A 23,263-nucleotide genomic window follows, 5' to 3' on the forward strand; every position below is an offset into this window, starting at 1 on the left:
TTATCTTTCTAGTCTGATTCCTAGACCTACAGCATTCCATGATTTTTCTGATTGTTTGATAAGTTGGATTGATTTCGATGTGTTTGTTAATTTACTCGAGTATCAAGCATCTAAAAATTCTCGTGTTCTTAGCATTTGCTCAATCTAAGATTTTAATACTTTCCTAGTTGAGTGTGCATCCACAGCTCTCCACATAGATTTATCATGATGTTTGACTACTAGTTGATGTTCATTCAGACGAAGATGAAAGGGTTGTCCACTTTGTTCGATGTAGTGTTCCTTGCAATTGGAACAGTTCCATTTTGTAGATGATGCTTAGTTTTTCAACTTTTGTCATTGTATCCTTTGTTTTGCATAAGATCAACTGTGAAGTAATTATGGTAGTTTATGCGCTACAGCCATTTTCAAACAACTTCAATAACCGTTTCCTTTTATAATTTCTTAAATGTCTTTTACATATGCTAGGATGATCTGTTTGTTGGCTTCGTTATTTGACTTCGTTTTCGCTGATGAGTTGGACTGATATTTTATTTTTGATAACGATCTGTAACACAATAGTTGATTATAACATAGTTTATTTAGACCTCTTATTTAATAAACAGTTAAATGGTATTTAAAATTGATTGATCACTGGGTAGTAATCAATGTTATATATGTCAGGTTAGTGGGTATCTCATGAAATACTATACCGATCTGTGCCTAATGTATTTTTCTTTGTTAGAATGTAAACCTGTCCATTGGTAAAAAAAATCATATTATACAGTCAACGTTATCAATGTGCTGGACCGTTATTGTACATATATATCTTATTATTGTCCCAATTTATTTGATTAAATTAGTCCACAAGAAGAGTTCAACAATATCTATAAGTACCAACTGCTAGCAGTTATCAACGTATATATGAAAACTGTCAATTGTTATTACATAAAAAACAAACAAACAAATTGAAAACAAAAAACATAACAGAATAAAGAAATAATCCATTGAACATTGATTACCTTTTCATCTTCTGTTGGTAAACAATATTCTAGCAATAACTGAATAATAGTTGAATCTTGTGTTAATAACATGTTTGTACATAAACGTTCACATTCTTCATTATTAATTGGTACTACTGATTGAGGAGAAATATTTGTATTAGATTCATTGAATATTTGTGCAGAAGATAATGTATTAGAAGTAGAAACAGTTGTATTTACTGATGTAGACGTAGGAGAGGTAGTTATTGATGATGTTGTTAGGGCGACGGTAGATATGCTGTTAACCTGTTGTTGTTGTTGGCCAGAATCAGTAGTAATTAATTTGGAAGAACCAATAAATTTCGGATAGTTTGTGGTTGAACTAGATGTATCTTGATTTAACAAATCAGCATTAGTACTAGGAATAGGAGAACCAGATAATGGTGTTCCACCATTTGTTGAAGAAAGCATAATCATTGTTGCTGGCATAGACGTTGTTGATTGGGTATTATATACCGTTGAATTTGTGTTTGTTCCACGTATAGATTGAACTCTGTCAACAAGTCTATGTGCCCAATATGATCTGGATGCTAATAAACTTGATTCCAATATACGTAGAAATAAACGAAGAAGTGACGGACATCTTGAAAAGAAAAAAAATTAAAGAAAAAGACATACAAACAGAACGATAAAACAGATCAGAATCCGTTCAACTTATTTAGCCAACATTGATAACAACTCACTGTAAATAATCTGACAGTAAGATACAGGATGAAAGTTTTATTCTATTTGGGACTCATCAGTTGAACGTATTTGCTCAAGATAGTGGTTATCTGAACTTCGTTCAGTGTTCGACGTCAGCATAAAGTGTTTTAAACTTTCAACCTTAAGAACTCAGATACAGAGTACACAGTATTCTGATAAATAGTAAATGACTTCTCAGTCAAATGTTATACACTGGTTTGACCTCATTATTTAGATTTCCGATATTTAAACTCATTTCATACAACATTACAAACATAGACAGGCATTTCGTCCTGTCGGATTTACTTTCATCTCAGTATTAGTTTCGACGTCGGAAATCACTGACCTTCGAATATCTGTTTGAACATCAATAGTGGGATGAAGATACTACACCCAATTAAAGAGTCCCCAATCGAACAAAACAACCATCTTGACTCCATGGTGAGTCATTTTCCAACTATACGACCTTCTTTACAATCGGGTTCACCACTGGGCACCTTCTTGCCTGATTATTTCATGACCAATCTGGAAAGTACGGTACTTCAACCAATAATTGAGAGATTTCGTTTATACAAGTCATATATGGATGATACTTTCATTATTTGTGAATAAGACATGAACCTCAATGAAATTTTGAATAGTTTCAATAATTGTCACCCCTCAATTCAATTCACTTTGGAAGCACAGGCAAACAACGAATTTCATTTTCTTGATTTCCGACTGGAAATAAGGCTGGATGGTTTTTACAAAGGTATATATATAGGAAGACAACCTGGAATTGGCAGTGCACGAATTTCCATAGTTGGGTCCCACCGAGTAGAAAGAGGAACTTAATTCACTCTTTATCCTCAGGGATCAGGCGAATATGTTCTACTGACACAATAGATGAGGAACAACTTCAATTTCAAGAGACTCTCATTAGGAATGGTTATCCATCTAGATTCTTCGATAGCGACTTAACAGCTAGACATCATGAAAAATCACCGACAGTACAAACGAAAACCCTTTTTATGAATATGGAATTTAAAGAAGACACGGCTGCTGAAAATCTTGAATAAACGGATCTGAAAATCCCTGAATAAAACGTTCTATTCAGCTAAGCTCCGTATTGTTTTCTCAAGCCGACCTACTATTCATGAATGTGTTAAGGATAAACTTCCGCTTTGGGCCACACCAATGTGCATCTATAAATTTACTTGCTCCTGTGGGGCAAGTTATATTGGTCGCACAAAGCGATCACTTTCCAAGCGCTCCGAAGGAGTCTCCTTTTAAAATATTCTACTTAATCAAAGGAACTGGATAGAAGGGAGGTCGAATCAAAAACCTGTGCACTTCTGAAGCATTGGAGATCCACCAATTCAAGCTCGAACTTCCTTCCTTGGCCCTAATTCTCCTTTGTGGTGTTTTGGTGTGATTTTTCAAATTAGTGTTTTGTAGTTTTAAACTGTGATCAGTTATTATTATCCTTTAATAATTTTTCAAAATATTATTCAGTTATTATTATGAATTTCGCGTTTTTTGTCTTTCTTCATATCTGTCAAGTGGACGACTATCTTTCCTCATTCTGACCCGTAAATTATTTCCATCGTCCTATTCTTCTCTTATCCCTTGATTATTGCGTAGTCACATTTGATAACTGAAGTCTCGAATCAATTCATTATGCAATCTTTTCTATCCTTCTATAGAAATATATTTATCAAACGACTAAAAATTTTTGTTTTACTCATTATAGAATTTTAAATAGATTTTTTCGTTTTCCAATTTGCTTCTTTTTGTTACACGCAATAAATGACTATGTTAAATTCTTCAAGCACTAATGAATACAATAATTATGATGATAATCAGTTGCATAATTATGATAATGGTGCTTAATAAATTCACTTATCTATCGTCATTTAATATCTGATCATATTGAGAAAAATAAACGTATGATTGTATATTGAATATGATTATCATTTCTTATCTATTTTCAAGCATTAATAAACAGAAGGCTACATCATAGCGTTTAAATTGAATGGTGAATACCCTTTACAGTTTCATAGGGTGGTGTGATTAGTGTTTTTTTTTTTTTACATCGTTTCATTTCATCATGATGCTTTTATTATTTTTCTAAACATTACCATCACTACAAACTTTTTATAGAGAGCTTCTGTTTGAACTGCTAGACAAACAGCTTACAATGTACACACTTGATCTAATAACTAGTGTCAGTCAAACAATATCAAGTACACAGAACTGAAATATTGAAAATGTATAAGAGTTAGACATGTAAACCATTAAATACCAGCTGAGTGATCTAAACGTTAAGCGTTTATCACGAGACCTGAACGTTCTGTGTTCGATTCCTAGTGAAGTATGTGTATACACAGAGTTAAGGAGCTACATACTAGAACAAAACAACTCTCTAGTACTTTTCAGTTCTCAAGGTCTATCTAACTTAGATTAGTCCATGATCAAAACTAGAAAAAGGATTTAAACCGTTTTATACATGAAACATGAATCCACAAAAACATTTTAGATAAAATAATCAGTCAATTTTAGTCTAATCTACAGAACAGTGTATACATGAGAATAAATGAGATTAGTTAGTTTCTATTTAAAGATTTTAAAACCTATCTAATGGGACTGCTTATATACATATAAGCGAAAAAAGAATTGATTACTTGATTACGGAAAACTTGTGATCATAATCCATTTAAATTGAAAAGAAATCAAACCATTAGAACAAATACTGTTGTCGTGAAGAATGAGTATTTAAAGACTCCATAAGATCGCTATGGATTACTGGATTATTGTTTCATTTAAACAATAAAAACACGAGTTATTCCATAATGTAAAATAAATCTCATGTGAAATAGTATTCTTATTCTTCCCGGAACTCTCGCCAACGACCTCGAAGACGTCGTATTCTTATTAGTTCACATTTAATTTTAATTATGGAAGGTGAGAAATTGATGAATTGAGTTCATGTTTACTTGATAAATTTAATCAAGCAATTCATTGATGATAAAATAGATATACAACATTAGTATTTTTAAAAGACAAAATTTATATTGATTCAGACGAGATAGAATACAGATTCAACCATTAGAAATTTAAAACGCCCAGTCATACTAAGCTGTAGCAATATTAAAACATGAGATTGTTGAATATAGATTTCAGTAAAGAAGACTATGTACAAGTTCTTATGTTTACTTAACTAAACAGACAAATTTACCATTTCATTGAAATCATAAACCGATCTGAGTTAGATCACCATTTAATACCTGGAAGCACTGGACAACCGTTCTGTTCTAGTATAAAACTTATCAGTAGTGCGAATTCACGATCCTGCATGAGACTCGAACTAGGGACCTTCATTTCGACGTACGAAAGCTTAACTTCTAGACAACTGAGCCATCATCCTATGGTGTTAGTATCTAACTTCAATGAATTCATAACATTCAGATGATATCTTCCATTGTTTTCGGTGGGTAACTGTCTCACATCTGACACGGTTTAGCTACACCGATCACTGTTGTTTTCCAGATTAATCATGAAAGAGCTGAACGACGCCAAGAGCATCCATTTAAGTGACAAATAGCTTTACAAACTGTTATTGCATCTGAAACGACTATTATAAAGCAAGTACCGCTACCAAGAATTAACTTAGTAGTATCAAACAAGTTGAGAACTGGGTAAATTGTTAATAGTAATAAACTGATAAAACATTTTCAAATTTTAAGTCACGAGTCGAAATTAGCTAAACAACCACTGAAAGTCTGGAAGCGTACGAGATAAAAGACCTTGGCTTAGAACCTAGCTCGTGTATACGCACTGCTGAAGAGTCCTATATTATGATGAAACATATATTTAATGCTTTCAGGATTTCAACGGTTTTCTGATTTGGATCAATTCGTGGTCTTAATATAAAAAAAAACAACAACAACAAGGCTAATTAAACAGATTGTAGAACAAAACTACGCCACTCTCCATCCAAAAAAAGATGCACACCTATCTTGATTATGATTATTAATACTTTGTTTTATTTTATTCCACTAAAATCAAATTTCGAGAAAACATTAGTTTCAAAAGTTCGAAAACGATGTACAAAAAGCCACCCGATTCTGTTTCTCCCCTCCCCTCCCCTCCCCAGAACGCCACTATTTTCTTAAACATTAAAAAACAACAAGCAATGTATGTGTATAAATGCGCATAATACACGTTTGTTTTTCTTTTACAGATCTCTATTAAATTTTTGTATCTACCAATCAGAAACTAGAGCCAATCAGTTGTTTTAACTAAAAAAAAACACATTGTCTAACCTTTTTTTAAAGAAAATTTATTTTAACCGACTGTTTCCCCAATTGTAATATCCAACAGAAATGACATCTAGGCTAGTGTGTATGCGTTTTTCTTTTTCAAAAATAAATTTGTGTCCATGTATGTTTGTGTGTCAATATCCACAGATAGAATATATAAATATGAATATACATAAGGATCATGACTGTGATTGAAACATCAGCAAAGAATGTTGTCATTTAAAGAGAATTTAAACAAATACTCATATATGAATGGATTATTACAATAATTTTAGGAATTGAACAAATTCTATTAAAATAAATTTCCTATGCTAAAAGACGTAGTTACAGATGAATTCAACTATTTCTTTAAAATTATACATGCTACATAATGTGATATAATGATTATATGTATTTTGGATAGTGATAACTTGATTGATTCTAGAAAACATTTATAATCATTGCAATATTTACACACACAAACACAAACATACATAAAACGAATGAATAATTCAACTACAATTTGTCATTTTACAAATCCTTATCAATCTGGTATAGCTGGTATACTTATCACACATGTAAGTATTTCATTAGCTATATTAGGCATTCCAGCTAATCTACTTACATTGATTGTATTAAAACGTGATTCAACAACAACAACAACAACAACAAGTGGAACATTCATATCTACATCAACACCAGCAACACCACCAACAACAACAGTAATGATATCAAATACAATAAGTAATCGTAATTCAATTAATTTTATATTAGCTACATTAGCTACAGAAGATATATTAATTATATTATTATATAGTTTATATTATGTAGCAATACATTATTATGAAAAATATACAGAACAATTAATTTATTTAAATTTAATTAAATATGCTGATAGTCCAATTTATTTTTTATTAAGTTGGATAAAAGTATCAGAAATTTATACAATATTATTATTAAGTTTACAACGTTATTTAGCCATACGTTGGCCATTACATTCAACCTATTTATGTTCATTAGGTAGAACTAAACGTATATTATATAGTATATTTATATTATCATTTATATTAAAATTACCAAATTTAATATTAGGTTATCGTATATTAATAATCAATAAACAATATAATCAATTAATTAATAATTATTGTATAGAATATAAATTAGAAGAGATATTTATTAAACAAACATGGTATAGAACATTTAAAATTATTTATGTACAAGTATTAGATCAAGTCATTACATTTATTATACCATTAAATATATTAATTATATTAAATATTGGTTTAATATTACGTGTAAGACAAGCAACAATACAACGTTTACGTGAAGATAGTACAGGTTTATTATTTAATAAATCAACAAATAAACATTGTAATTCTTTCTGTAATAGTAATAATAATAATAATATGAAGTCCAATAAACGAGAAATGATGACATCACGAAGTTCATCAACATTATCATCAACACCATATCTTCAGCATAATCATCATCAGACACAACATCATGCACATAATCGAAGTGTAACATTAACATTGATTGGTGTAATTTCAATATTTATTTTATGTGAAACACCGACAACAATATGTTTTTGTTATGAATTTTGGGAGTTATTAACTGAAATTACACAATCGGATCAATTGTCAAATGAAAATACTAATATAACAACAACACTGACGACATCATCAACAACAACCACAGAATCGTCACTGTCTACTGAACCAGATTTTTATTATTATGCTTATCCAGCTGCATTATTATGTATTTTAATTGGATGTACCAGTAATTTTTTTATTTACATGTTAATTGGATTAAAATTTCGTCGTATGTGTATTATGTATTTACATGAATTATACCAGAAGATAAAACGATGCTTTCAATTAGGCTGTTTTTATTGTAAATTAAATCACGTCAAAAGTATCATTACTAACACAACTCCTACACCTACAATTGATACTACTACTACTACTAATAATGTTAGCAGCCATCATGATCAGCAAAATGAGATGATTTATTCACAGAATAAACACTGTTCATATAATAATAAAGCGTCATTATTATCCACTAGTACAACATTACCGTCATCGTCAACATCAACTACAAGAATCACACTATTACCGTTATCATGGAAAAAACATAAAAAAACAATTTATTGTAAACATAAAATGGAAAACCTTCATAAGCTAAAACAACAGAATAACAGTAAACATCATCAACGACATAACTGTTACCCTCACTATCACTATAATCACCACTACCAACAACGACAACCACAAGAAAATCCTCAGTCATGTGACAACCAACCAATACAACAAAATGCAATGGAAGAATCTAAATAACACCTATATACAGACAAGGTAAACATTATTTTGAGACAGTAAGTCATATACAAAAATATGATTGATGATTATCAGCACATGTTGTAGGCATTACATGAAAACTACGCAAAATTAACAGTATTGTTATTGTTCTAGGTTCTTGCTCCATTCATTATATCAAATATAATTGGAAAATTCTTCGTTTCATAATCATAAAATTTTACACTGCAATACTATTTCCATTTTTATAGTTCAGTCTATTATATCTCTTTATAACTGCCTTTCTCACTGCTCCACTCCACTCCATACCATATAACACTAGATATTATGAACATAATTATTTATGGACTTATTTTAAAGATTAATCATTACATAATACCATCACTTCACAACATTGTCACAAGTAAAAAAATTCAAATAAGAGTGACACAATGAAAATACAAGAGAAAGAGCATCGATGAACAAGAGGAAACGAAATCTTCTTTCTGAACAAGTAAGCGGTGTACATAACTATGTATTCTGAGGTGTAGAAAGAGAGAAGTGTAAGATTTTTTTCTACTGAATAACAAACATATACATACAAAAGCATTAATTATATGTGAAAGCATGATAATGGTAATAATGTATAAATATAAGAATAATACGCATTTTATGACATAATAATAAAAATTATTATTGCTTGCTGGCTGACAGAGTTCTGACGAATTAGTTTATTAGCAGTAGTAAAGAGTTGTTGTTTTTCGCCCGTCTACTACAGAGAAATCTCAATAAGACAATGTTTATAGTTTGATATGGAAAGAGTTGTCAAACTAATAGTGATTTATGTAATCATTCTCAACGATATATATATATATATATATATATATATATATATATATATATATATATATATATAGTTATGTCATTAGTTATACGATTCTCGCGACATACGATTGCCAATTTATATACGCTGACTTATACGACCAAATTAATAACGCATAAACCACTACAAGCGGCCTGGAGTTCCGATTGGTCTTTTTCACTTAGCCCTGCCTGTTAAGTCCAGAACGCCAATCTCAGCCTTCGCAATACGAATCATATACTTCAAACGTACCGAGTTTACATACAAACAAATTAGACCACATCACAACATAAAATAATCTTGTACAAACAAGATCTAACCGGAAGTGACCGTGATTGTGAGAAACTGTTACTAATAAATTGGCAATATTTCAAGAATAGTAAATTGTATGATAATAGTCAACAGGTCAAATAGAAAATTATAACCAAAGGAGTATCAATATACATATAGTGTAGTCACTTAATAGTTATACAATAAGAATATGAGTATAATATTAGTCCATAGATAGATCCCAACAGTTACCTTTCGTTATTTTCGTTGGGATACAATATATATATATATATATATATATATATATATATATATATATATATCGAATTCTAAAGAAAATATTTAACCGTTTCTGTCTTTTTTTGCTAAAATGTGTATAAATAGTTAAAATGATGGATCGACCGAAAATAGATTCGAATTTGGAGTTAAGAAATATAAAATTCTACATCCTAAGTACATCACGGTCAAGAGTACCTATCGTGATGATCCAATCAAGCCATAATGCGTAGAACATTTGTTTAATTAGATTCTATCATACCAGAGAGATGATTTGAATGACGTTAAAACAAAATGCAATATCTTAAGGTTCAAGAACAGACTCATATTGTCTCAGATATAACTGTATTGAGGAGTTAAAACGGTAAACTATTTCACCCAGACAACCAGCATCTGCAGTAGTTAATGTCATACCACAACAGAAGGGGATTAGAAAAGTTCGGTTCTAAAAAACAACACACCTCACCTAGCTCCACAGATTTTTGTTACCAGCAGTAAGGTCATTAAAGAATAAAACTAACACATCAGTACCTACTAATCAAAAGGCATGTATGACCGAAATCAAGAAGTCATTCCTTGAGATGTCCCTAGGTCGCGAAGAGCACTACTAATTCAGTCTTCTTTCCAAGTTCCTTATGACCAAAGATTATTCTAGTGGTGTGAGTAACCGGGATGTAACAGCCGCTACCCACCTTTAACAGTATTTGAGACAAAATACATCTATTGTTAATCAATTGCTGTATTTAAATGAATCAGGTTGATTGTTGTTTTAGGCAAACATGAACCTTCAAGACTATATAAACGTAACAAAAACATTATGCTTATTAGTGTCAAATAAATTAAAACCGTAATGAGATGCACAATTTATTACCGATGTCAACTTACAGTTATCTAATAGACTGTTAATCAATGTGTATTCTTCAACTCTCAATACCATAACTGCATAAAATATTCTCATTATTATCTAGTGAATCAATAGTGTGTTTTGATTGGTTTTAGGGATTTGGCTTTCAGCTATTACATCGAACCCCACTTCATTTATTTCCGTTTAAGCAACCAGATAATGTCACTAGTCTTCATAATTTAAAATATGGTCCGAAGCCAAGAACAAAAAGATGTTTCTGGCAAAGCAGTTGATAATATTAATAATAGTGACCGTTCTTACAGTTATTTATTTAAACACATAAACATTGGTACAAAGAGGCACCAAACAGATACGCGCCACATAAACCATTCGGTCTATGTGAGGGCTGGGATACTGCCCGGGTACCCAAACAGAAGCACGTGATTTTATTAGGGAACCACTCCTCGAGCCTTCGACCTAAAGGTCTAATCCACAAGGCAGTGGAGCAACGTAAGGAGATATATAGTCTCATGGTAGCCGGTGACTAACGATTGGTTCATACGCTTATTGTTCTTTCAGGATACTGGAAACTATGTGCACCATTGGTTCGGAACCAAGGTTTTCCAACTCCCTTAGGTGGATCCTCCATATACAGTTATAGTAGATAAACATCGTTATCAAATCATTATAAGTCGAAAATAACTCAATAATCAAGAACGTTTAATGTACTTAGATTTGACTAATAATTAGCATGTTAAAGCCGGTCAGTCATAATATTTGACTGTCTACAATGAAGTTGATGTGATGAAGTTTGAATCTAAGATGTAATTTGTTGATAAAGTATCATAATTTTAATTAGGAAACTAATATCTATGAATTCAGATCAAAACAATCTAAACGTGGAACTATTTAGATTAAGCAGATTATAATCATGTTTTTAAAAATAGTTTATTCCATATATAACTAATGAATATGATAGATTTTTAATTAAGGCTAAATTTGAAAAAAATTAATCAGACTATGATGACAAAAACAAAATTTTAGTCATAGTTGAGACGGTAATATACTACTGAATTGACAACAGATAAAATCACAAGTAGTGATTGTATCTAATAAATGGAAATTTTTGTTCAATGTATTCTGTTCTTATATTCTACTAATTAAATTATTTATGTCTCAAGCTTTTTGATGTTGTTCTAGATAACAATATTTAACGTTTTACTTTATGTAAAAGCGCTGCTGCTAGAGTGATGATGTTGTCTAGATTGAATAATGAAAACTCTACAATTTAGTTATCCATTTTTCTGTCATATAAGTGCTAGATGCTTCTTTTTTTATGACCTACCTAAGATTCATAAACCTGGAGTTCCTTTATGCCCAATTCTGGACACGTCAAACTTAACATACTATTCAACAGCAAAATGGTTGGTGAAATTATTAGAACCATTACGCCAAGAATTGGTTAAGTATAGCGTTAAAGATGTATTTGAATTTATGGATACAATAAAAACGAATATAAATGGCAAAACCTTGTCATAACCAGACATAGCATTTTTGTTTTCTAACATTCCCCTGACTGAAACTATCGATTACATATGTGAACAATTGCTGGAAAAGACAATAAAGATATTGTTCTCAGTAAGTAAAATGAAGGAACTACTGTTGAAATGAATATCTAATTGATATTTAACAACGAATTTTACAGACAAGTAGACGGAGTATCAATGGGATTACCCCTAGGCCCGATCCTTGCTAATATTTTTCTGGCCAAACCAGAAAATGAACCGTTGAAAGACATCCTAAGTAAGCTAGATTATTACTATCAATACATAGATGACACACTAATCGTATATGACGGAAATATCGACAAACAAGAGATGTTGTACTTTTTACTTAACTTCCACTCACTTGTTGAATTCACCAACCAAGAGGAGAAAGGCAATAGTATAGATCTCAATATTGTCCTACTTTCTGGAAGGATAGATGGTTTCAAAAAAGAAATATATTTAAAAAGAAAATACATGGACGAGAAAGTATACCCATTTCCAAAACTTCGCACCTCTTCAATACGAAATAAATATGGTTAAATGTCTCAGCCATAGAATCAAGCTGTTATGTTCTGAGGATGGTGTAGACAGCGAAATAGACATACAAAAGAACACATTAAGAAATGATGACTATCCAGATAATTTTGTCAGAAAATTCCTAGTGGAAGGTGGAAAAAAGAAATTGTGACGCAGTCAGTAAAAAAAACTCTATATCTGAAACCGGATTTTAAAGGGGACATAGAGGGTGATATTTTAACATGTCGACTCAAAAGATCTGTTGAAAAGACGTTTCAAGTCGCCAAGTTACATATGATTTTCTCAAATAAACCATTACTTACACAATAAATTAAGGATAGGCTACCGATGATGGGCTCCTCCATGTGTGTATACCAATTCGACTGCTCTTATGGAGCTAGTTACATAAGCCGTGCTCAAAGGGCCTTATCCATGCGTGTTTGGGAACATGGTTGGGAAAAGGAGTTAATAAATCGATCCACAGTACTATTCCTTCTCATTCGGTAGATAGTGAACATCATATCAAAACAGAGGAAGCTTTCTCTGTTGTATATCAAGTTCCAAAGAATCTATCTCAAAAAGCTACATAGCCGAAGCCATCTGGATCAACTCCAGAAGATCGAACTTGTGTATCCAGAAAAGGTATATCCAGTCACTATGTTTAATTTGACCCACGAATAGACAACCGGATACCTAAACTGAATATTAAAAACCTATTACCCCTTCTCACTTTTTAAATTACGTCTATCTTCATCTTTACATCCATCTTTCTCAATTCACAGGCATTCATTTTTTATTGTAATTACCTTGACACCACGATTTTTTTCATTTTCATTTTAGCTATGTTACTATTGTACTGATTGCGACTTGACGCTTCACTTTAACTCATTCTGACCTTTTTTTTTAAATGACCCTTCTAATTTACAAAATTTTGAAGTAATTAAGTAGTAACAGATACGAATGTTCACCATTTTTAACATACAACATTGTCAAATTTCCTAACACATGATTTATTTCGGCCATTGTAAAGTATCAATTATGAACTTGTAACTATAGAACCTGACGATGAAGTTATTAGAAATAGTTGTTCGCTCAAATATTTGAGTATTCGGTATTTGTTAATTCAATACTGATACAAATATCTACTAGTAGAGAAAGTCAACACACAAACAAGGAAACGAAATTTTGTGTGGTGATAAAGGAAGGAGTATAATCAGAATTCAATAAATCAATAAAGTGGAAATGAAGATTAGTATATGATGGTGGAAACAATTTCAGTTAAAATAAGTCTAAAATATATTCTTTGAATGCATTGAATTCTGTTTATATTTTATGAAAAAAGCTACAACATGGTTAATATTAGCTTCTATTTTAAGTACTATGTGACAACGTTCGAAGATAGTGAACTGCACAACCTCTCGGACCATAGACAGGGGGATCCTGATGGGTCGACAGATACTAGTTTTATACGACTTTCTTTTATACTTCAGCACAATGTTGTATCATAATCGGAACACCTCTCAAATGTTTGAACCTAACTAAAGGGTGAGAAATCAATAACTGATGTGAGAATCGCAGGAATAACATTCGGAACACATGTTTAAGCCACCGAAGCCGGTATTTCAAGGTAGTGGGACTAAGTGATCAATCATCACTGCGAATGAAAATACATTGCCCTACCTCAGTAATGCTAACATGTCCAGCAATTCTTTAAACAAAATAATGATCAAACGCAGAGAATTGCTGAATATCTTCAACTCAAATAGGCTAGGTTTCATAGGCACAAAACAGAACCGCCTTCACCGAAGCTTAGTAAACCTACACTTTTATAGCGCGCTAGAAATGGCATGGGCTCTAACAATGGTTAAGGTTGATATTTCCCGTCCTGGCTTTTAATATACGTATATTAATTTTATTAGTTCGTGGGATAAGCACTCAACACAACTATCCACTTCGAAGAGTGAATGCAGGCATAGGTTCCTGCCAGTTTTCCACATAACACTTTGTAAACTTTACAGTAATAATGTAAATGAAAATATATTGGAAATATCTACAATGCTATGTTGGATATCTTTTCTTTACGTCTCAGAAACTAAAAATTCCTTAAATGAAAACTGATAACTGAATAGAAGAAAACATTAAACTGTAAACGGGCTACTCACAAAATACACACACACACACGCACACACGAACCGAACAATTTTTCCATTCATAAGAAAGATAAACTGACAAAAATCAAAAAATCAAAACAAAGAACGCTTCGTTTATTTTACACAAAATCGAAACTGAAAATAGTATTCAAACATTGCCAAGAACCGTTTTACATCATTTCAAACTCATGAATTATAGGAATTATATGAAATAACAGTAGAGAAATTGTTTACTGAATATTATGAAAGGATAAACAAACATTTTATGAAAACATATATAGATGGTAAATAAATAAATAAATAAATAATGCACTCAATTATTTAGTAAACAACATAGAACAAAAGGTTTAATTATATACATATATATGTACATATAGTCTGAGTATAAAGAATAACGTGATAGAAATCCATCAGAATGAGAACATATTGGGTGAAAAATTGTCGCTTTGTTATTGTTCTTCTTCTTATATGTTAATATTGTGAAAGGTAGCAAATGAACAAGACAATCGAAAAAGATGAGAGGCGAGGAAGGTAAAGATATGTTTTGCTATTATTTTTTCATTGAAAAAAGGTAAGTAAACAAGGGTATGATATGTTTTATACTTGTCTTTTCTTATCAAATGTAAGTGTATTTGTTAATGAAATGTCTTATGGATTAATTAGAAAAATAATTAATCTAGTTAGTCACGTAAACTGAAAATGTGGAGAATGAATTCAAAAAAAGACAAGAGAAATAAGTTATATAATGTTAAGTATAAGTCCTTCCCGAATTGATTCAATGCTCATTGGCTAGAATTTAATCAATTCTAGCTAACTTATTCATCAGGTACTTAAACACGACCTAGAACCTTTGTGTGATCGCTAATGATACTAACTAGTTGCCTAAAATGAAAGTTAAAGCATCATAACCCACTGAGCCAAGATTCTGCATAATAAATAAACAATTTATAAAATAATCAAACAGTAGTGTACAAGTAAAGCCTATAGAATTGTTTTAATTCCTAAACATTCCAATATGAAACCAAAATTTAAGGGAACTAGATATCTAAGTTTATATTTGCTGGCAGATTGTGGAATCTGTAATATTATGAATTAGAACTGAATGTAAAACACAAAACAAAAACGGGTATACATTGAAAATGAACATGTAAAATCACTAGTTTGTTTGTTAATGATTCAAATTTCGACCGAAAATCTGCATAGTGTCTATGGCAATCATTATATTTTATCAAACTTAAATGAAGACTAATTTCATCATAAAAAAATTTAAAACCATAGAAAATTGAAAGATAAAAAAACATTAAACAATGAGACTGAGCAATTACAGTCCTAAATAACAATGGGAAGATATAAGTAAAACAACACCAAGTGAATTTAAACTTCACCCTATTACACCAGCAGTGGACTCAGTATCTAAATGGATAACGCGATGGCGTTTGAATCGAACGGTACTGAGTTCGAGTTCCAGAATGGACATCAACTCTGAGATGCAGGCACATCCAGCTGACGAGTCCCAAATAGGACGAAACGAGGGTCTTGGATTCCATTGTTACCCACTATCTATCTTTGATTAAACAATATGTTTGACTTAATTTTAGATTTCACATTAACATCTGTGTTCAAATGATCATTCTATATAAAACTACTGAAAACAACTTTTAATATTATAACAATAAACAAGTAAAATCACGAAACGGCCGTCCAGTGCTTCCAGGTTTTCCATGGTGGTCTGGCTTCAATTGACTCATGATCTCAACCATTGGAATTACTATAATATTCACAAAAAACCCTTCTGATATAAAATAAATATCTGGTTACAATTTTTCAAAAGGGTTTACAAATAGAGAACTAAAACGAATGATAACTGGAACCTTGTTTGTGGAAATAAATATCCCTCAAGTATATTATCATCATGTAACTTTTACTAACACCATAAATACCGGTAAATCTGCTTTAAATTGATACGATCTATGTGTATAAGTAACAGTCAAAATCACATCACAGGAAAAAACATGAAAGTCTGTTATTTCATGATAGCAATTACACTAAAAATGGGAGTGGTTATTACAAGTCATGAAAGTGAGAATAATAGGCTTGGGTACGGTACAAATAAGCTGTTATTGTGCAGTATCTCATAATAACCACACGATTTACTTTTGAAAAGAAGTCGATGGAAAAAAAAACCTCGAAAATACACGCAGAAATAATTCAATACTTTAAAATCCAAGAATTTTCAAAATGGTTCAGTGGAAATTTAAGATGCACATTATTTTTTTATGAACTCAATGACTTTCTATAATTACTGAATCTGTTCAAATTTGAAAACCCACTACATACGTTTAAAACATATTCCATTCTGATTAACTGAATAAAATATTTAGGTGATGAATGTTAAAAATTGCATTGATCAGTAAATAGAGACCAATGTTATGTTTGTGTTGTGTTTTAGTGATAAGTAAATTCTGTCAGTCAAATTGCAATATGGCTGTTATACCGGAAGGAATATTGTAGAAGTTGGAACTGCTTTATTCGCTATATATATATATATATATATATATATATATATATATATATATATATATATCTTTTCATAAACTTCTGGTCAACCCATAAACTAATGTGGTTCGACCTATTATTTCTGATTTGTTGCCAGTCGATTACCTAAACTCTTTCCTAGTTTCAATTTATTTTTAGCTCGTTCGTGGATAGGTGTTATTTTATTTTATGAAGTGGTGGGGTGCATAATATCTGTAACTGAACCACGTCTATTTGAAATATAAATAACTAAGAGGTTGATTGCCACTTTTTGACTTAAGGTAGCGCACAGGGAGGGGCTAGCGAATAGTGGACCATTTTTTAACCTATTTGTAGGTTCAATGTCAATTGTGCTGGTCGAGAGCACCACTGGCCAAGTCAGAGACAATTAGCTATCAAGGAAATAGTGGATGCGAGATATACCAAATTAGTATCAGGATTTCGATTGATGGGATGACACGTGATATTGGTGAGAGAAACTCAAAATCTGGCAATGACCATTATTCTGAGTGACTTAACAACGCATGAACTATATTGAAATGTTTGGCTGTAGGTACTCGACAGGAAATGACTTACGTTTCATGTTAGAAGAAATAAGTATTATTTTGAGGTTAGAATGATGCTCCTTGTGGGATTTGAACACACATCACTCAGTTTTCTAATCTGAGTTGTCACGAAACTTTTCCAGTTATGAGTGACCACCTTTGATATTTACAATTAACAGATCACTACTGTCGTAAATAGATAGATAGCAGCAGTACAAGAACAGAAAAAGGTAAAACATGAAGATTGAAAAAAAAGAACAATGATGGTGACGATGAGAAATGTTCATGAATGGAAAGAAATAACTTAGTCGGATCAAACTACTTTAGACACTTGAAGTTTCAAAGACTTATTTGTCTTTTAACAACTTATAATTAAAATTAATTTGATAAACATACAATATATTGAGAGAGCTAATAAGAAACAAAGCGAGAAAAGAACATCGTTTTGTGTGTGTGTGTGTGTGTGATAGAGAGAAGAAAAATAGAGAAACTAGACAAAACTCATGCTTTAAGCTAAACAACCAAAAATAAAACACCATTAACCTTCCCAACAGTGAGATGCACAGGATAATAATAATAATGTTTCTCTAACCTCTTCAAGATATCAGAAGTCTATAAATTAACATCATAAAGATATTTTTAATTATATTTTATAGAAGGTTGATGAAATAAGCTATACATAGGGTGTTCAATAGACTAAATAGTGGAAAATAGCCTTCTCTTCTAGACTAATAGAATTAGACGAAATACATAGAAAGAACACAAATAATCAAAGTAAGAGATAAGCAAATTTATCTACCTGCAAATTAGAATTAATGAATATAATTAAAAGGGAAGAAATAAAATTACTTATTTATCCAATATGGAATAGATAAAAGCTATTAAAAAATAATCAATTAAACCATTAAAACATCATACTCATAGAGTACTTAGAGTAGACAGATATGTTTTCACAAAGAGTTGTAAGGAGGTTTCAGAAACTTATTGCTTATAAACGTAAAGTTTCGCGAAGCTGCAGGTGACTAGAATAATATTTTTTTCATGGCATCATGGAAACATAGCTGGTGTTTATCTACACCTTCTGGTTAACTGATAGGTAAGCCTTGATACTAACTTGCTTTGAAATTCGGTTGCAGCGGAAGGACACATCAATCTGTTGATGACGATAAGTTGCTTAGCCACCAAAGCTAAGAAACTTGGCACAGACCAAACCATGATCCAAGTACAGATAGGTACTCCAGAAGGAGCGGCATTCTTGAACATAACCACATTAACGGAAGCTGATCGCGATGAGATCAATTCGAGTCCAGGCTTGAGATGCGAAGGGAGGATGCTACGTAGCCTAATGCCGATAATTGTGCTGACAGTTGATGTTGGCCAGAAACGGCTGGCAGTATGCACAAAGTTACAGTAGACGGTCGCCGTTACCTAACTTGTGACTAATGGGTCCCCACTAAACACACAAATGACTGTCCTCTGTACAGAGACACTCAACATGTTTAATCAAATGTTCAGCTATCATCAAAAGATCTGTCGAACCAGTACATACTAATATTACTGTAGTAGGCGTCACAGAAAATGTACTATAAACCTCGTATTATTGTAATTTGCTAGCGAAATCGGTAAAAATGTTGTTGGAACAAAACATTTATACTTACAGGAAAGAAATAAACTATAAGGTTGTACAGTGAATAGACAAGATCAATGGCGAGAAACTTCATGTAGTGATGATTACTAACACAGAACAATTATTAAATCAGTCAAGGCTTCCCCCCTAACGCAACCGTAGCTGTGACCTTGAAGTGGTGGTCCGACTTGCTTGTCGTGATGTATCAATAGAACTATATTGGCTAGAACACCTGTTACTTTAGGTATTACCATGCAAGGCAGGTCTTTCAGAGAACAGTAAGACTTGGAGCAGCAACTTAAGGTTCGAAAGCGAGGTCGTACTATTGACAGTAGAGTTTGAAAACAGTAAGATGCTTTCCTCGGATAACCAGCATCTGTAGCAACGCTACATTATCACAACGGAAGAAAGGGGTAAAAAAATCGACCCTCAGAAGTGTCACACATAATCTTACCCCACAGATTTACTATTTACTTTGGAGATCTCTAATTCTTTCATCGATAACCAGTCCACTTAGTAATGAAAATAAGGAAGCAAACGAATATTAGACACTCAGATTTCCACATGTATGAATACAAATCTGTCTTTATACTAAAATAATAGTGTATATATTCTGTATGTGATTACATGGAATTCGTTGATTACATGAAAATTGGATTAGTTCAAACCAATTCAAATATTTATTTGAAATCATGAGTCAATTGAAGCTAGACCACCATGGAAAGTCTGGAAGAACCGGACGGCCGTTTCGTCCTAGTATGGGACTCCTCAGCAGTGTCCATTCATGATCCCGCCCCCCTGCAATACTCTAACTAGATGATCACCTATTACATCACCATTTTAACACATCTCCAGGAAATTCCAGAACGTAAAGGTCATGCACAAACCTAAAATTTTTACATTTCTTACCTTTAGTATCTTGTTCACAGTTTAAGTGTAGGTAGAGATTTCCGAGTGACTAGACAATCGTATCATTAAACCTGTTCAATTAAATTAGACAGTCTTTCTATAAAAAAGGTATACGTGACACAATGGCAATCAAGATACTTTATTGATAAAAAAACAGCAATATTATGAAATAAAAAAACACATCACTTTATTCAATATGTTTGATGCTGATTTAATTTAGGTAAATGAAATTTCAGTTTTAAGTATCAATACAACTTTTGGGTAGTAGTACTATTCATTACGTCAATTTGAATAAAGTTGACCATTATAAAACTAATGAAGATCGCGACTTAGTTTACCAAATACATATACTGAAATTGTTCATTTCAATTCACTTCACTGAAATCAGTCTTCAAAAACACATCAAAAGTTAAATTAACCGGGAAAAAGATTGTTGTTTTTCATTTTCTATGGCTTAAAAAAGTTTTATACTATGAGAAAGAACAATAATTTCACAATATTTCCCCATCTAACAATAAACATAGCTATTTTCCAACACTATCTATCATTATCCACATCATTATTAAGGTAAATGCAATCAAGTGAGTGAGTGAGTGAGTAAGCATATATATCAGTAAATTAGGCGGATAAAACTCTTCCACTCAAATATTATAACTCACAAGCTTTAATTTGGCCACTTGAAAACAAAAAACCTTCAGTATAATAAAATATGAGATGTCGAAATTACGTGTTCTTCTAAAAAAAACACACACACAACTCAACAAACCATATGGGCATAATATTGACTATCTGGATATCAAAGTCTTAGGGACAGAAACTGTGAAAAAAGTAAGCATCACAGTAAAATCTCATTTTTGGCGCTATAACAGAAAAAGATCACGACATAAATACGTTTTCTTGAATATAAGAAACAAGATATTTAATTAAGATACGCAGTATAACAGTGATATATATATATATATATATATATATATATATATATATATATATATATAGAGAGAGAGAGAGAGAGAGAGAGAAAATAAATTGTAGTAAATTTTATACAACAAAGGGATGCCCAATAATGAAATCACTTACTAATGGGTTGTTTACTATTATGAGAATCATGTTAATAACATACCGTCACTCTGTATTATAAGTCAATAAGAAAATGTAGTTTACATCAATTCAAGCAATCACTAATTTAAGGGTTACAATAACATGCAAATCGATAAAAGCAGATTATTTTTTCTGAAACAAAGACCAAACATTAAGAGAAATTTATATCAAACGGAAACGCAGTAGTAGTAGTAGTAGCAGTAGTATGTAACACAGAAGTCAAATACATGGCAACAGAAAGCTAAGAAGAGAGAATTGAAGAAAACAGAAACGGAAGTGGAAAGGAATTTTGAAATAGAAGAATCAGACAGAATATAAAGGACAATTGATGGGAGATTTGCAACTGAACAGTAAATCAGTTGTCATCACCTGTACTCTTGTCCACAACAGTGGTAGTAGTACCTCTTTTTACAACTACTGATTTAATAATAGAATGAATAAACAGTGAAATTGACTAATATTAGCCATAATGTATTTATCAACTGTACGTTTATATATTTAGATATAGGTTATAATTTAATTCAATTTGCATGTTAGACGGGTAGGTAGAAGTTAGTAAATATAAGTGATGACCAAAAGAAAAGTACCTTGAGGAGACTATCACTAAAAATGTGTACACATTGAGTTGGTGGGCGAGGCCATAATTTGCGAACGAATGGATCATATTTACGATAGCAGGTCTTAGGTTTTGGTGTGAAATCCATTATTCTAAGCGGCTAAGTAGCGTTTTTGCATGATAGCTGATGTGAGTTTGTGATGAGAATCGCACTTCCAATCCCTAACCCTAATTATTCACACTGATTTATCACCTTCTTCTCACCTCAGTAAGTCGTTGAAGGATTTCACGGTTACCTTAGTATCGATTAAATGTCGTCCACAGAATATAATCTAGCCGATAAACCTTTCAAAAATGAACATAACAATAACACAATCACTCTCCTTTTTGTTTTAGGAACGACTACACCTTAAATAAAATGGTTTTTGAATCCACATGTTAAACGTCATCACGCAGATGATTTTAAGTGACTCTAAGCTTGACTGACATGACATTAGTTTGCTTACTAATTCTTTAGTTTGATATGTAATAAAATTTGCCTCAGAACTGAATAACTCACTTAATACGGTAGCCCATATAATACAATCCTGATTCTGCAAAACGTGAGTTAAAGCTTTAACTAACTGGCTTTGTAGACATTCCTATTCGCTAACTAATGATCTGCAATGCGGACCCTGATTGGATAGTAGAAGAGAATATATCTACAGTAAAAACCTCAAACGTTCAAATTTAATCAAAAAAATTGTACCACAACGCATGATAAATACGAAAATACAGTATGTCCCAAAACAGGACATTTACAGTCCAAAATTAGGAGACCAAAAGTTCATGATTAGACTAAAATGATTTATGGACAGAATAGGATACGGCGACACTTTATCGATCAAACAAAAGCTTGAGATCAAGCGAATCAAAAACCCGTCAACCAAATGATCACAACCACAAATAAAAAGTGGGAAAATAAGTCCCAGAGTTTGTCATTTTCCAAATTTGGGTAACTTATTGATCGATCGAATGCAAAAGTTAAAATTTAAGATTTCTGTGAAATTTAGGTTGCAGAGTTTTTAGTTAAGTCTTAATGCTGCTAATCTTAACCGCAAACTACTAAGTGGGCGAGACTACAATTTATGGACAAACCAATCAGTTATCAGATAACAGGTCTCGAAATTTTGGCGTGAACTTCACTTATCCTTTTGGCTAAATAGAGTTTTAGCATTATAGTTGAGGTCAGTTCGTGATGAGAACCCGAAA

At 31.9% G+C, this 23,263-nt stretch overlaps 2 protein-coding genes across 3 annotated transcripts in view; one reads left to right on the plus strand and one right to left on the minus strand.

Annotated features, from left to right (window-relative positions):
• The window catches only part of MS3_00008022 (uncharacterized protein), a 107,696-nt gene that overhangs the window by 39,181 nt on the left and 45,252 nt on the right, over positions 1-23,263 (minus strand). For both annotated transcript variants that reach the window (XM_051216360.1, XM_051216359.1), the window contains one exon: positions 999-1,602. In XM_051216360.1, coding sequence (XP_051066939.1) covers positions 999-1,602 — 604 coding nt within the window. The remainder of the gene's footprint in view (positions 1-998; positions 1,603-23,263) is intronic.
• Positions 6,487-8,319, plus strand: MS3_00008023 (uncharacterized protein; the record flags this gene model as incomplete). The annotated part of the gene is made up of 1 exon (XM_035732492.1): positions 6,487-8,319. One exon carries the CDS (start codon positions 6,487-6,489, stop codon positions 8,317-8,319), a length of 1,833 nt encoding a protein of 610 aa, XP_035587180.1.

Source organism: Schistosoma haematobium, chromosome 4 (assembly GCF_000699445.3).
Source record: "Schistosoma haematobium chromosome 4, whole genome shotgun sequence".
NCBI classification, from domain to species: domain Eukaryota; kingdom Metazoa; phylum Platyhelminthes; class Trematoda; order Strigeidida; family Schistosomatidae; genus Schistosoma; species Schistosoma haematobium.